Raw genomic sequence first — 16563 nt, 5'->3', positions numbered from 1 at the left:
ACATGTTCATCCAGTTATACCTTCAAAACCCTTTCATTTCACCGTCTCCCCCATAACTCTGAGAGTACAAATATCCCCCTGTAATTGACTGATATCTATTTATTGTTTTCTTTGTTTCTTGGTTATACTTGGTGCTTTACAATACAGTTGTGTTTCTCTACATATTTTAGAAATACTGTATATCTTCTTAGTTCTAGTTTTAATTTACAATTTACAATTGTGTACCTTTTGTTTTGTAGTGATGTCCTAGGGTTTCCTGTTTGCTGCTACCTGTCTTGTCTTGTCTTGTCTTGTCTCACCCTGTCTGTGGGAGCCAAGTTCGTTTATTGTGTTTATTATATTAATAACTGCTTATTTTGTGATTTGTATTTTTGCCTAAACAATTCATGTTTATCGAAATGTATGATTGTTAAATAAGCTAAGTTAAAAAGGGTTAAATACGTTTAATTTGTTTAATTCATGATGCTTCTGTAGGTTAAAAACAATGCTGTTACTGTAGCTTTAAGTAGAGAGCTCACGTTGTGTAACTGAGAAGTTAATTGACATTTGCTAACACCTGAGTGTGCCCAGGGCAGTGCTGATTAGGATTTATATCACCTGTGTGTGTTTGTAGTGCTGGGCAGATTCAGTTGATGCTTAAAGAAGGTCAGAGCGACACAGTTTTTTGACCGTAGTATATCCTTTTGTTTGAGAACTTGCTTTTAGATGACTTTGTAACCAGAACACTTTTTGAGTTTGGAATAAATCTTTTGGTGAATATTTTTACTACGGAGTCCTGTGAAGTTTTTCTCTCAAGGAATATACACGAGTATAGAAACGTGCCTCTGAAGTTCAACCACTCACATTCGTCAAAAAACTCGCTCAACTTGGATAAATGGACGTTCTTTAAGGATTGGAAACCGCAAGGAAAGAAGAGTTCCAAATCATCCAAGTTAAAGTGGTTGTGAGTAAAGTTTATGCTCAACTCTCTCTGCCAGGTGTTGTGTCACTTAACGAGCCAGCTTACCATCCTGGATATCATTGTGAAGGGCATTCCTTCTGCCTGCTAGTCATTCTACTTTGTGGACAGTGATACCCAGACTGTGTACTGTTTAAGCCGGTTTGCTCAAAGAATGGATGAGCACGAAAACGAAGATGCAACCACGGTTGTGAAGGCAAGGGCTGTGAAATTAACACCTAAGGCATTGGAAGAGAAATGGCAACGTGCCACTAATTTACGAAAGGCTAAGTTAGCTAAACTAACTGGTAAAATGAACCAGATACGCCAGTTAATGGATGAAGGTGATGATAAAAACGTAACAGTAATTCAAACACAATTGATGGTGGAGTTCAACAGTCTGTTTGGAGAGTTTTGTGACTTGCATACCAGCGTTAAAGGGATACTGGAACAGATTTCTGAAGAAGTAATGAAGCAAGATAATTCTACGTGGTTTGAACCCAGGGCTGAAGCCTTTAACGATTTTGCGGACAGTGCTAAGGCTTGGATAGAAGGGGCTCATCTACGCATTGCAGAAGCAGAAAAATGTAACAATGAGGTGCAGCCATCAGATAGTGTATCCGTCACAGCTGGCAAGAGCAAGGCAGCTTCTGGTTCTCGAGCCACATCTTCTCGTGCATCATCGTCTGCTATGTCTGCTCGACTAAAGGCAGAATTGGAGAGAGCTGCATTGTTGGCCCAAGCATCCGCTCTAAAGGAGAAACAACATTTAGAGGAACAGGAAACTCAACTGAAAAGACAAAGGGAGGAGTTGGAAGCTCAACTAAAAAGACAAAGGGAGGAGTTGGAAGCTCAACTAAAAAGAGAGAGTGATGAGCTGGGAGCTAAAATAAAAAGAGAAAGGCAGGCACTGGAGATAAATACAGCTTTAGCAGCAGCTGATGCTAAAATTAAGATCTTGAACGAGTTTGATGCAAACTGTGCCTCATCCAGAGTATCAAGAGCATCCAGAGCATCATGTTGTGATGGAATGAACTCCTATTTTGAGTCAAAAAAGGCTATAGACTTGTTAGCTAACAAGCAATCAAAGCATCCCTCAGTCACAGCACCAAATAATGACACTCGACCTAATGTTCAAAATGCTGCATCTACTCTGCCACAGGCAACAACATCTTTACAAGGTGTTGCTGAAATGTTAGCTAAGCAACAAAGATTAACCTCTCTGCCTCCTCAGACCATACCTGTGTTCAAGGGAGATCCTCTGGAATATCGGCTGTTCATTAGAGCGTTCGAACATGGAGTAGAGGACAAAACAGAGAGTAGCAAAGACCGGCTCTATTTCATGGAGCAGTACACCAGCGGACAGCCCAGGGAGCTGATAAGGAGCTGTCTCCACATGGAACCCCAGCGTGGGTATAGAGAAGCCAGGACACTGCTGGAGGAACATTTTGGAAATGCCTACAAGATCGCAGTGGCATACATCAACAAGGCTATGGACTGGCCTAACATCAAGTCTGACGACGGCGAAGCTCTCCAATCATTTGGCCTCTACCTCACAGGATGTCGTAATGCTATGACTGATGTGGAGTACATGGAAGAGTTAGACAATGCGGCTAACATGCGTGCCATCATTGCCAAACTCCCGTACAAACTGAGGGAAAGGTGGAGAGGCTTAGTCTGTGGTATTCAGGACAGAGACAATCGCAGAGCCAAGTTCAACGACCTTGTGAACTTCGTCAACAAGCAGGCTAAGGAAGCATTGCACCCGCTTTTTGGCGACATAAAGGATGTTACCTCGAAGAGTCAAGCTAAAGGTCAAGTGGACGAGAGGTTGCACAAGAGTAGTGGAAGGAAGACAGGCTTCACCACAGCATGCAACTATCACCAGTAACCAAGCAGTGAGTCCTAAGCCTAAGGAAGAGGGCGAAGTTGTTAGCAGACAAGTCTCTGCTTTTTCTAAACCATGTCTCTTCTGTCAGGGTGGAGAACATTCTATGGAGCAATGTAAGAAGCTTAAGAAGTCTCTTCATAAGGAGAAGATTGATTTCTTACGAGGAAAGGGTCTGTGCTTTAGCTGTCTGAAACAAGGGCACATGAGTAATTCATGTAAGGAGAAGATGAGCTGCCAAGTCTGTTCGCAGTCACACCCTACAGTGTTGCACTTTAAGGTAAAGAGCAATGCTCTAAACAAGGAGCCAGGGACTGAAGACAAACAAGGAAGGGAGACAAAGAAGGAAGAAAGGCTGACAGAGTCAGTTATAAGTGGATTTGTGGGTACTGATGTAACTATGTGTGGGGTCACAGGTGCTGAGAACTCAGAAGGTGTCTTGGCAATAGTTCCAGTTCAGGTCAAGAGCAACAAGGGCCAAAAGGTTACAACCACTTACGCTTTCCTTGACCCTGGCAGTACCGCGTGCTTCTGTACAGAGGAACTAATGAAGGAGCTCAACATGACAGGCAGAAAGACACGTATCCTGCTGAAGACCATGGGGGACAAAAGGGTTGTTCACAGCCACATGGTGTCGGGCGTAGAAGTGAGCGGTTTGGGCTGTAATGATTTTATGGGGCTCCCTGATACCTACTCCCAGAAGACCATTCCAGCAACTAAAGACAACATTCCTCTGCAAGAGGATGTCACTAAGTGGCCTCACCTTCATCAAGTGTTACTCCCAAAGATAGATGCAAAGATAGGACTGCTTATTGGGACTAATGCGCCCAAGGCTATTGAACCCTGGCAGGTCATTGCCAGTGTAGATGACGGCCCATATGCTGTAAGAACACGGCTTGGCTGGACCATCAATGGACCTCTCAGGGAATACACAGGACATGGAACAACAAGTGCACTGATACAAGTTGCAGCCAACCGTATATCAATCGCCAGACTGGATGAACTCTGGAGTCAGCAGTTCAAGAGTGACTTCCCTGAGTGCGAGCAAGACGAAAGGCTGGCAATGTCAAGAGAAGATCTCCAGTTTCTTGACATGGCCACACAGTCAGCTACACTTGTGGAGGGACATTACAGCATCGCCCTCCCACTGAGGAACAAGGACATGAAAATGCCCAACAACCGTAAGATTGCTAAGCAGCGTGCTCTAAACTTAAGCCGGAAGTTTGTGAAGAATCCAAAATTCCATGCAGAGTACTCAGCTTTCTTAGGCGACATAATTGAAAAGGGCTATGCTGTGAAGGTATCAAGCAAGGACCTCAACCGTGATGATGGTAGAGTTTGGTACTTGCCACACCATGGGGTTTATCACCCCAAGAAGCAGAAGATCAGAGTGGTCTTTGATTGCGGAGCATCCTACCAGGGCACCACTCTAAATGACCAACTGCTGCAGGGACCAAATCTCACGAGCACTCTACTTGGTGTCATCACCAGGTTCAGACAAGAGGAAGTGGCAGTCATGGCGGACGTGGAAGCGATGTTCCATCAGGTGAAGGTGCCAGATGACGACTCTGACCTTCTCCGGTTCCTCTGGTGGACATCAGGCGACATCAGCCAGGAGATAGAGGAGTACAAGATGGTCGTGCACTTGTTCGGGGCCACTTCATCTCCAAGCTGTGCCAGCTTCGCTCTGCGGAAATGTGCAGAAGACAGCAGAGATCAGTCCACCGCCCAAGCTGTCGACACGGTGCTTCACAACTTTTACGTGGATGACTGTCTAAAATCAGTCCATTCAAAGGAAGAGGCAGTATTGTTGTATCACAGCTTGCGAGCCGTATGCGGAAAGGGCGGATTCAGGCTCACCAAATGGATAAGCAACAAAAGGGCTGTGCTATCCGCCATCCCAGAAGAGGAGAGGGCTACGGAGGTGAAAGAGCTTGACCTGGATCGTGATGCGCTTCCCATTGAAAGGGCTTTGGGAGTCCACTGGTGTACCCAGTCAGACAGCTTCAGGTTCAAGGTCATCATACCAGACAAGGTACCTACCAGGAGAAACCTCCTTTCCTTAGTGAGTTCTGTTTACGACCCATTGGGTATCCTGGCACCAGTCGTGCTACCAGCCAAGGGAATCCTGCAAGAGCTCTGCAGACGGAAGTTAGGCTGGGATGACCTGATACCTGATGAGTTAGCTCGTGAATGGTCTACATGGAAAGCAGAGCTACACCAGCTGGTGGACATCAGAGTCCCAAGGTGTTACAAGCCTGCAGGCTTTGGTGAGGCAGTATTCTGTCAGCTTCACCACTTCGCTGACGCGAGCGAAGAAGGTTACGGGACAGTTAGCTACATGCTACAGAGGAACAGCAACAACATGGTCCACTGTGCATTTGTCATGGGAAAGGCCAGAGTGGCTCCACTCAAGCCCATGACAATTCCACGCATGGAGCTCACTGCAGCTACCATGGCTGCTCGTATGGACAAGATGTTGAAATCGGAACTGCAGATGGAACTCGAGGAGTCCGTGTTCTGGACGGACAGCACAACCGTGCTGAAGTATATAAGAAATAGAACAAGCAGATTCCGCACTTTTGTTGCAAACAGAGTGGAGACCATCTTGAAGATCTCTAAACCATGTCAGTGGAGATATGTCAATACTTCATTGAACCCTGCAGACTATGCATCAAGGGGACTCAAGGCAGAGAAATTCATCCAAACCCACTCTTGGTTACAGGGGCCGGACTTTCTCACCAAGCCTATGGGAGAATGGCCCGAGAACTTAGACCACCCTGGGGACCTAACCACAGAGGACCCAGAGGTAAGGAACGCTGTGGTCAGTGCTACTGCAGTTACAGATCAAACAGACGCTGTGCTGGAGTTCATGCAGTATTACTCTTCCTGGATTCGCCTTAAGAAGGCAGTCGCTTGGATGCTTAAGCTCAAGAGCATTCTAATGAGCCTCGGGCGTAAAAGGAAAGAGTTGAATACTACTTTCTCTCCACTTGAGGTACAGAGGGAGATGAAGAGCTTCAAGGCAAGTCTCTTGAAAGCAGACTCTCTTAAGCTCACTGTGGAGAACCTTACAGAAGCAGAGCAGGAGATCCTTCGCTACTGTCAACAAAAGACGTTCTTCAAAGAAATTGCTGCACTTCAAAGAGGTGAAGGCGTAAAGAGAAGAGCCTTTGTAAACTCAATCCAGTCCTCCAAGAGGGCATCCTCAGAGTAGGAGGAAGACTCAGCAGGGCAGCTATGCCGGAGGAGTCAAAGCAACCAGTAATCCTGGACAAGAATCTTCATGTCGCAAACCTGATCCTCAGGGAGATCCATGAGAACTTGGCCCACAGTGGTCGCAATCATGTGCTCTCCAAGTTGCGATCAAAGTATTGGATCCCTGGCGCAAACTCTGCTATAAGGAGAATCCTTTCCAAGTGCCATGTTTGCAGACGCTCACATGGAGCTGCAGGACAACAGCAGATGGCTGACCTTCCTAGAGACAGAGTCCTGCCGGACGAGCCTCCATTCACCAACACTGGAGTGGACTACTTCGGCCCATTCGAAGTAAAACGTGGACGAAGTATGGTGAAAAGGTACGGTGTCATCTTTACATGCTTGACAGTACGTGCAATACACCTAGAGGTAGCGTCTTCACTGGATACCGATTCCTTTATACATGCTCTTCGCCGCTTCATAGCTAGAAGAGGTCAGGTGAAAATCCTACGCTCAGACAATGGAACGAATTTCGTTGGAGCTGAGCGTGAACTTAAGAGAGCCATTGCAGAGTGGAATAGCTCAGCGATCGAGGACACTCTACGTCAGAGTGGCATCCAGTGGATGTTTAATCCTCCCACCGGCTCCCACCACGGAGGAGTCTGGGAGAGACTGATCAGGTCTGTCAGGAAGATCCTCAGCACCACTCTTAAGCTACAGACCCTCGACGAGGAGGGCCTACACACCCTGCTATGTGAGGCAGAGGCCATCATCAACAGTCGGCGTATAACCAAGATGTCTAGCGACCCAAATGATTTGGAAGCGCTTACGCCAAACCACCTCTTGCTCCTCAAGACTAAGCCGTTTCTACCGCCAGGCCTGTTCGATAGACAGGATCTGTTTGCACGCAGGAGGTGGAAACAGGTCCAGTATTTGGCGGACATATTCTGGAAGCGATGGACAAGAGAATATCTTCCACAGCTGCAAGAGCGCCACAAGTGGACTCGTCCATCTCGCAACTTTGCCATTGGAGACGTTGTGTTGATCGTCGACTCCTGGGTCATGGGAAGAATCATCCAGACAATCCCAGACAAGTATGGACTGGTACGTCAGGTCCGTATAAAGACGAAAACCAGTTCGCTCGACAGGCCCATAACGAAGATTTGCCTCCTCCAGGAGGCTGAGTGAGGCAGTGCTTTCAAGGTCCTACATACAGACAATGCCCCCCCCCCCCCCCCCCTTACACACACACAGCCAAGTAAAGGTAAACGGTAAATCAAGCAACGAAGAAAGGAAGACACAGAGTGACTTTAATGTCTTTGGCTCCTTGTGTTTTATTTAGTTATGTAATTGCCTCCAGTTAAGAGTACAATTAGGGGCCGGTATGTGGGAGCCAAGTTCGTTTATTGTGTTTATTATATTAATAACTGCTTATTTTGTGATTTGTATTTTTGCCTAAACAATTCATGTTTATCGAAATGTATGATTGTTAAATAAGCTAAGTTAAAAAGGGTTAAATACGTTTAATTTGTTTAATTCATGATGCTTCTGTAGGTTAAAAACAATGCTGTTACTGTAGCTTTAAAGGGATATTTCACTTTCAAAAAAACTTTTGGTGATTGTATCGTCTACTCAGGCTTTTGTGAACCCCGCAGACAGTTTTTAAGTTGCTTGATTCAATATTTAGATATTAGATATTCATTTTATCAGACACGCCCCCTTTCTATATAAACCCATTGTAACTTCAAACTCTTTTTTTAACATGTTAGATTCATCAAAAACACCCGTCCTTGGTTCACCCGTCTGCTACCGCCCCCCTAATACGCGAGGGGGCCGTGTTTTTTCAATTACTTTTTTCATTTATTTTTAATATTTTTTTTGGAAAATTAAAAAAATAAAATACAATAAAAAAATAAAATAAAATAAATAAATAAAAATCTCGGAAAAACACGGCCCCCTCACGCATTAGGAGGGCAGGGTGAATCACTAGAACCAAGGACGGGTGTTTTTGATGAATCTAACATGGTTAAAATGGAGTTTGAAGTTACAATGGGTTTGTATAGGAAGGGGGCGTGTCTGATAAAATGAAAATCAAATATCTAAATACTGAATCGAGCAACTTAAAAACTGTCTGGGGGGCTCACAAAGGCTTGAGTAGATGATAAAATCACCAAAAGTTTTTCTGAAAGTGAAATATCCCTTTAAGTAGAGAGCTCACGTTGTGTAACTGAGAAGTTAATTGACATTTGCTAACACCTGAGTGTGCCCAGGGCAGTGCTGATTAGGATTTATATCACCTGTGTGTGTTTGTAGTGCTGGGCAGATTCAGTTGATGCTTAAAGAAGGTCAGAGCGACACAGTTTTTTGACCGTAGTATATCCTTTTGTTTGAGAACTTGCTTTTAGATGACTTTGTAACCAGAACACTTTTTGAGTTTGGAATAAATCTTTTGGTGAATATTTTTACTACGGAGTCCTGTGAAGTTTTTCTCTCAAGGAATATACACGAGTATAGAAACGTGCCTCTGAAGTTCAACCACTCACACTGTCATTTGCACATGTTGTTCACCTGTGTCTTGTTTAGCCCTAGCCAATCGTGTGTTGATTGTCCATAGATAAGCACCTGTGTCTCCAATGTGTTTCTGTTTGCCCTTCACTGCCAGTCTGTTTGTTGTATGTAGTTGTCTCTTAGTGTTTGATCTAGTCTCCTTGACACTATCTTCTTGTGCTTTTACAAGTGAAACTTGCAAGTGCTTTCCTAGTTCTTCTCGTGCTCATTGTGTTCCCTGGTTTTTGTCATAATACAAAAAAAGAAAACTCCTTGTATCTGAACTTCATTACTTTTGGAGTCTCTCATTCTCCCCTCTCACATTTTGGCTTGTTTGTCTTTTGGTTTGCATGCATCCATCATCCAACTCCTTACTTCTAAGACATTTTAATTTCAATGACCCCCATATCACTGAGAGTGTACAAATGGACCATTAGGGGTCCATTTGGTTCCAATTTGTACACAATCGGAGTTAGACATGTAAAGGGCCATTTAAAACCCCCTCAAGGAACCATGAGGGTCCCCTGGACCCCACTTTGAAAACCACTGCTTTACACACATCCAACTACAGATTTTGCAGTCTAACTCACTCATAAACAATTAGTTAATTAGCCTTTGTCTTTCTATTCATAATCAATTCTGTGTTTAAGTGTATTGCTCTTATTTAGGGGTGCAATACGTTAGTCCGACAGCGCATTCCTCCGACAGCGCAGTGCTCCGACATTAAACAGTAAACCCGAACCAAACCCGCACCCTAACCCTAACCGCACGCGGATGCCACATAGTCGGAGAAAAGGTCTGTCGGATTAACGCATGCCTCCCCTTATTTAGCCAGGTTCACACTCTTAGTTGATTAAAACTGCTAGTTTTGGTCTTCTGACATTGATAAATGACTTTAAGATATGACAATAACGAATATATGTGTTTTGATAACATTAAACATCCCTCTGTTTGCTCTGCAACCATCTGTTGATTTTTTTTTTCCAACAGATGTTTTTTAACAATAACATTCACCATTGGGTCACTACCGAAACGAAAGTTAAATCCGAAAAAACACACCTCTCAAGGCCTTGAAAGCAGTTGTCATGATCCGTGTCGTGTTCTGTCTCTCTGTTGTGTTTTATTGTTGTGTTCCTTGTTTCTTGTTTATACTTGGTGTTTTACAATACAGTTGTGTTTCTTTACATATTTTAGAAATACTGTATATCTTCTTAGTTCTAGTTTTAATTTACAATTTACAATTGTGTACCTTTTGTTTTGTAGTGATGTCCTAGGGTTTCCTGTTTGCTGCTACCTGTCTTGTCTTGTCTTGTCTCACCCTGTCATTTGCACATGTTGTTCACCTGTGTCTTGTTTAGCCCTAGCCAATCGTGTGTTGATTGTCCATAGATAAGCACCTGTGTCTCCAATGTGTTTCTGTTTGCCCTTCACTGCCAGTCTGTTTGTTGTATAGACGGGTTTCCGAGCGACGTCATCACAGAGCAGAATGCGCAATCTGCGCATGCCTGGGGGAAAGGCGCGTTCGAAAATACAGCCCTGAGCGGCAGTGAGCGCACTGGCCAATACAAACTAATAGGCGAGTGTGCTCCGGTGCGTAATTTCCAAACGCACCCATAGGCTTACCCCCTCCTCTGCGCGGTCATATCCTCTCAATGTTTACAAACATGAAACCCGTCTATGTAGTTGTCTCTTAGTGTTTGATCTAGTCTCCTTGACACTATCTTCTTGTGCTTTTACAAGTGAAACTTGCAAGTGCTTTCCTAGTTCTTCTCGTGCTCATTGTGTTCCCTGGTTTTTGTCATAATACAAAAAAAGAAAACTCCTTGTATCTGAACTTCATTACTTTTGGAGTCTCTCATTCTCCCCTCTCACATTTTGGCTTGTTTGTCTTTTGGTTTGCATGCATCCATCATCCAACTCCTTACTTCTAAGACATTTTAATTTCAATGACCCCCATATCACTGAGAGTGTACAAATGGACCATTAGGGGTCCATTTGGTTCCAATTTGTACACAATCGGAGTTAGACATGTAAAGGGCCATTTAAAACCCCCTCAAGGAACCATGAGGGTCCCCTGGACCCCACTTTGAAAACCACTGCTTTACACACATCCAACTACAGATTTTGCAGTCTAACTCACTCATAAACAATTAGTTAATTAGCCTTTGTCTTTCTATTCATAATCAATTCTGTGTTTAAGTGTATTGCTCTTATTTAGGGGTGCAATACGTTAGTCCGACAGCGCATTCCTCCGACAGCGCAGTGCTCCGACATTAAACAGTAAACCCGAACCAAACCCGCACCCTAACCCTAACCGCACGCGGATGCCACATAGTCGGAGAAAAGGTCTGTCGGATTAACGCATGCCTCCCCTTATTTAGCCAGGTTCACACTCTTAGTTGATTAAAACTGCTAGTTTTGGTCTTCTGACATTGATAAATGACTTTAAGATATGACAATAACGAATATATGTGTTTTGATAACATTAAACATCCCTCTGTTTGCTCTGCAACCATCTGTTGATTTTTTTTTTCCAACAGATGTTTTTTAACAATAACCTAAAACTCAAAAAGGTTGTGTCATAATGAACCCTGATCATCAGTGAATCTAGTAGATTCAGTCATTCTGTCAGGGGGAGAGGTGTTTGGTTTAGACTTTCAACTTTTCACCTGCCACCTCTCCCTTAAACTTCAAATATTACCTCGAGTTTCTAATTAGTGTGAAAAGCCTGGTGGCGCAAGACAGAAGGAGAGGCCTTGTATGCGGAAGGTTGGGGGTTTGAATCTTGGTCCTGGTAAATCTCTATCTTTGCTCTTTTTAAGGCGAGGAGCGTGGAATCAGCCCGCCTCCCTCCTCACGCCCTCTTTTAGCTCCGGTAGGAGGGGGAGGAGCATGGGTAAAGCCCACCTCCAGTGGGAGGAGCTTAATAAATTTACATACTAAGCAAAGCAATTTTTGTTGTATTTTATTGACATTGTTAGTATTATAAGTGACTTATTTGTTAGTTTTTTTAACCACTGTTTTATGTTTTTTTATTGAGGCACTTTGAAGTTTTGTATTGATTGTTGTTTGAGATATTTTGTATTAGTTGTTTGAGTGGTCTTTTGTATTAGTTGAGCTTTGAACCCAGAACCTTTGGTTTATTAACCTCTGGTTCATCTATTGTGCCACGCTGGCATAGAAGATGCAATTGGGAATGTAATACTTAACTCACCTTTTACAATTTAGATGGAAAGTGAAAAATGCTCTTTGGGAGCTTTGAACCCAGAACCTTTGGTTTATAAACCCCTGAGTCATCTCTTGAGCCACGCTCAAACCATTATTACCATCACAATATAAGGCTTTAACCTTTTAACAAATAAATATCACTTACATCACCTTTAAGACGGGATGCTAGAGAATGGTCATAACAGTCTGTCAGGGCTGCTAGTTAGATTACATAAATATTATTCACTGATTCATCATCTTTGTCAAATGTTTTTGTACTTATTTATTTTTAAAGGTCAGTGGGTCAGGTGTCAGGACAGGGATTGGTTGATGGTAATGTTGTCATCAGTACTCAGGGCAGGGATTGGACAATGATGATCTTCTCATTGAGGCAGAATCGGTGCAGAACGTTGAAGAGGTTTTCTGCACAGCGAGACACCTGGCGCTCCATGGCCAATCGGAAGTCCTCCTTCACGCCCTTGGTGATGCCACGCGTCACCGTGTGATGTCTGAAATATAAACACATCCATCATTATACTGTTTATATCAGCCGTTCATGCACTCCTAAGAAAAGAGTTTGGTTACTTTAATTTGGTCGATTATTTCACACCTGTGACTGACTGACACACCTGTGACTGACTTGACTGACACACACCTGTGACTGACTGACTGACACACACCTGTGACTGACTGACACACACCTGTGACTGACTGACACACACCTGTGACTGACTGACACACCTGTGACTGACACACACCTGTGACTGACTGACTGACACACACCTGTGACTGACACACACCTGTGACTGACTGACTGACACACACATGTGACTGACACACACCTGTGACTGACTGACACACACCTGTGACTGACTGACACACACCTGTGACTGACTGACACACACCTGTGACTGACTGACACACACCTGTGACTGACTGACTGACACACACCTGTGACTGACTGACACACACCTGTGACTGACACACACCTGTGACTGACACACACCTGCCATCACTTGAAGCTCAAAACGAGAGTGAATACCAACAGAAGAATATAGCAGGGGATTTTGGCACATTTTTGAGGGGCTGTTAGCTGTGTTGCTCATTCCACGAATGCATAATTTATACCACATTGTAAAGATGACTAATCAGGCTTTTCAATGATATAAAATACAATACAAATTGGTATTACTGATTGGGGAGAAATAATCGACCAAAATAAAGTTTCAGAACTTTTTTTAAGAGTTTATCTCCTGATAGAAGACATACAGTCCATAACTGCTGATAGAAAGAATAAGACACAGATAACATGAAATAATAAAATTAATAAAACAACCTGCTGCTTTAGGGGGCGTGTCCTCAGAAACTACTAGGGAGGGGACCGATTCGGCTCGCTCAACGTTGCCTCTGGTGGCTCAAGTCCGTTTCAGACACAGCGCTTCCGTCGTTGTAACAGTTTTTTTGCCAAACTACTTCCTAACGTAATATTAGGGGTTGTAGTCTGCTCTCACTAAGTGGTCCGCCTCGCTGGGGGCCACAGTGTTTTGGGGCCACAGTGTTTTGGGGCGAGCGTTCCCGTTAGCGCTTCAGCTAGGCTAGTTGTGCTAATAACACGGATGACAGGTTCCAACATTGTGGGAGTGGTTAAAGTGACTGTGGACATGACATCCAATCCAAAGCCTTCCTTTCTGTGGACACGCCCCTTGAAACGCTTTTCTGAAGGAGAATCGTCCGAATCAAAAGGACATAAAACATTTTCCACAAATGAAATGAAGACGTGAAATGAATAATAATAAGAACGTCTAACGGCTCAAACATCCTGACAGGAAATCAAAGGACAGCGAACGTCTGTCGATGTGAACATGACATGAAGAGGGGGAGGGGCCTGGGTGGGCGGGGTACCTGTCCATCGTCTGCACCCCTTGTAGCAGAAGGGTGTTTAACTCCGCCCCCAGGGCGGGGCTAGGGCTCCTATAGGACACGGACATTCAGACTGACAGTCAGACAGTGATGCAATCAGGCGTCTTAAAGGTGCAGTGCAAGTTAACCCAATAAGACCCGATAAAACAAAGCCAAGGACCCCTCATCTGAATGCTTTGTGCCAGGGACCCCTAGAGGAGAAGATTTATGTTAAAAACTATTTCTTTCTGTTTTTTTTGTATTGATATTTGAACTGTGGTGCCACTATATATGTCTATGAATTGAATACAAGGCCCTCAATGGAAACAAGATGAACGGACCTGTTAGACAAAGTATTTATATATATATATAAATGTAACTGTGCTGTTTTACATGTTTTACCTAATAAAATAATCAAACAATTCATCAAATTCTCTCTCCTGATTCACTGAAATGTGTATCCAGACATGAAAATGTATTTTCTGTAGAGCTTGAGACAGACAGAGCCTTATTACTGAACACACTGTCTATTTGACCCCTATTACTGAACCCTATTACTGAACAAACACTTTATCACAATATAGAGCTATTTAACACTTCATTTAAAAAAGAAATATATCACGTACTGCACCTTTAACTTCTACAGTAATGACAGAAAGAGAGATCAGACGCTGATTTTGTACCATGAGCCTGTTTTATCTTACAGTTCATATTACTATTAAAGAACAGGTCATGTTTAGTTTAGTGTACACTACAGCAGACATATTGTAAAGAAACTGGGCCTCTTCCTTACTTCCTTACTTCCTTCACAGGTTGTTACAATGATACTAATGAAGGCTCTGTTCCATTCTGGTCAAACAGAGTCGACTCACTGGAAACACTCTGCTACACCAGTGGGTCTCAAAGTGTGGTCCAGGGACCCTCATGGGTCCTTGAGGGACTTCCAAATGGACCCTTACAGGTGTGTAACTCTGAGAGTGTACACATGAAACCATGTGTATGGGGTCCTTTCAATTAAAAGGTTTGAGAACCACTAGAGCCTTCATTAGAACCACTGTGTTACACTAAATGGAACAGAGCCTTCATTAGAACCACTGTGTTACACTAAATGGAACAGAGCCTTCATTAGAACCACTGTGCTACACTAAATGGAACAGAGCCTTCATTAGAACCACTGTGTTACACTAAATGGAACAGAGCCTTCATTAGAACCACTGTGTTACACTAAATGGAACAGAGCCTTCATTAGAACCACTGTTCTACACCAAATGGAACAGAGCCTTCATTAGTATCATTGGTAAGAACTGTGAAGGAAGTAAGTAAGAGGCCCAATTTCTTTACAATATGGCTGCTTTGCATAGAGCCTATCACAGCTGTAAAGACACACGACTCTAAAACTACACAAAACAACACATTCTGCTTAATAATACAAAGACAACATGCTGACAGAACAGCTCTGAAATGGGAGGGGCTTACTTGATCAGCATTCCTTGATTGGGCAAAAGTTCCAGCTGGATCCGCCCCCCTTCTGGAGTGCGCAGGTAGGCGAACTCTTCCAGCATGTCGATGTCTGAAGACCTTTGTTAAAGTCATAACACCAAGCCTCCATGTTTGTAGTCTTTTAATTAAAGGCATAATGTGAAACCTCCATTTCTGTAGTCTTTTAATTAAAGGCATAATGTTGGTAGTCTTTTAATTAAAGGCATAATGTGAAACCTCTATTTCTGTAGTTTTTTAATTAAAGGCATAATGTTGGTAGTCTTTTAATTAAAGGCATAATGTGAAACCTCTATTTCTGTAGTTTTTTTAATTAAAGGCATAATGTTTGTAGTCTTTTAATTAAAGGCATAATGTTTGTAGTCTTTTAATTAAAGGCATAATGTTTGTAGTCTTTTAATTAAAGGCATAATGTTTGTAGTCTTTTAATTAAAGGCATAATGTGAAACCTCCATTTTTGTAGTCCTTTAATTAAATTCAGGTTGAAGTAAAAGGTTAAAAGATGAAAGGTTAAAGGTGAAAGGATACTGGTGACGTAGTTGAAGAAGTTCTCGTACTGGAAGCCTCCCTGCTGGCAGATCTTCTCCACCGCCTTCAGGAACAGCGCCTCGCCCTGCGGCCAATCGTGTTGCAGGAGCACGATCACATGACCTAGGGACAGGTCGTCACGGGTGTCTGTAAAGGCTCGCGGCTGATTGGACAGAAAGATGAGGGGAGGGGTAAGGGTTAAAGTAACCTTTAAAGGAATAGGTATTATTATTATTATTATTATTATTATTAACTGACCTTAAAACAGGCCAACATCAGCTGTAGACAGAACGGCAGGACAGCTTTACTCGTGCAGGGGAGCAGGCGAAGGTCATGACCTGGAAATGATTTATAAACATCTGTTTAAATGATTTATAAACATCTGGAAACCTAGAAGTGATTAATACACACATCTGTTTACCTATAAATGATTTACAAACATTAGTTGGTCTAGTAATTAAAATACATCCACTTATCTAGAATTAATTAAAAATCACATGTATTATTCAAACTTATCCTTCAATGAATGTCTATGGTAATGACTGCATAATGTACAGTAATTATCTATGGTAATGACTGCATAATGTACAGTAATTATCTATGGTAATGACTGCATAATGTACAGTAATTATCTATGGTAATGACTGCATAATGTACAGTAATTATCTATGGTAATGACTGCATAATGTACAGTAATTATCTATGGTAATGACTGCATAATGTACAGTAATTATCTATGGTAATGACTGACCCGGGTCAGTACCAGCGGTTCTTGTATTGGTTTACTGAGGTTAAGGTCAGGAATACCTGGGGGTCACCGTTCCCAGGTCGCCGGAATTGACCCGGGGCGACCTTGTTTTGG

General features: G+C 43.0%; 1 protein-coding gene across 2 annotated transcripts in view; it reads right to left on the bottom strand.

The window, feature by feature from the left end:
• Positions 1-16563, bottom strand: part of ints10 (integrator complex subunit 10) — a 79697-nt gene that overhangs the window by 17319 nt on the left and 45815 nt on the right. Inside the window, exons 16-19 of one of the 2 annotated variants that reach the window (XR_014602823.1) lie at positions 15960-16039; positions 15702-15864; positions 15153-15246; positions 11919-12286 (exon numbers count right to left, since the gene is read on the bottom strand). Coding sequence is in view for 1 of the 2 variants with exons in the window: in XM_084085599.1 (XP_083941725.1) it covers positions 12130-12286; positions 15153-15246; positions 15702-15864; positions 15960-16039 (494 nt within the window). In the remaining variant the exon portion in view is untranslated. Of the gene's footprint in view, positions 1-11882; positions 12287-15152; positions 15247-15701; positions 15865-15959; positions 16040-16563 lie in introns of those variants that run through there. The other variant, XM_084085599.1, reaches the window with a different exon arrangement.

This window comes from Gymnoscopelus microlampas (genome assembly GCF_963454915.1).
Source record: "Gymnoscopelus microlampas genome assembly, chromosome: 18".
In the NCBI taxonomy this organism is placed as follows: Eukaryota; Metazoa; Chordata; class Actinopteri; order Myctophiformes; family Myctophidae; genus Gymnoscopelus; species Gymnoscopelus microlampas.
This window is presented reverse-complemented; position numbering and strand designations above follow the sequence as displayed.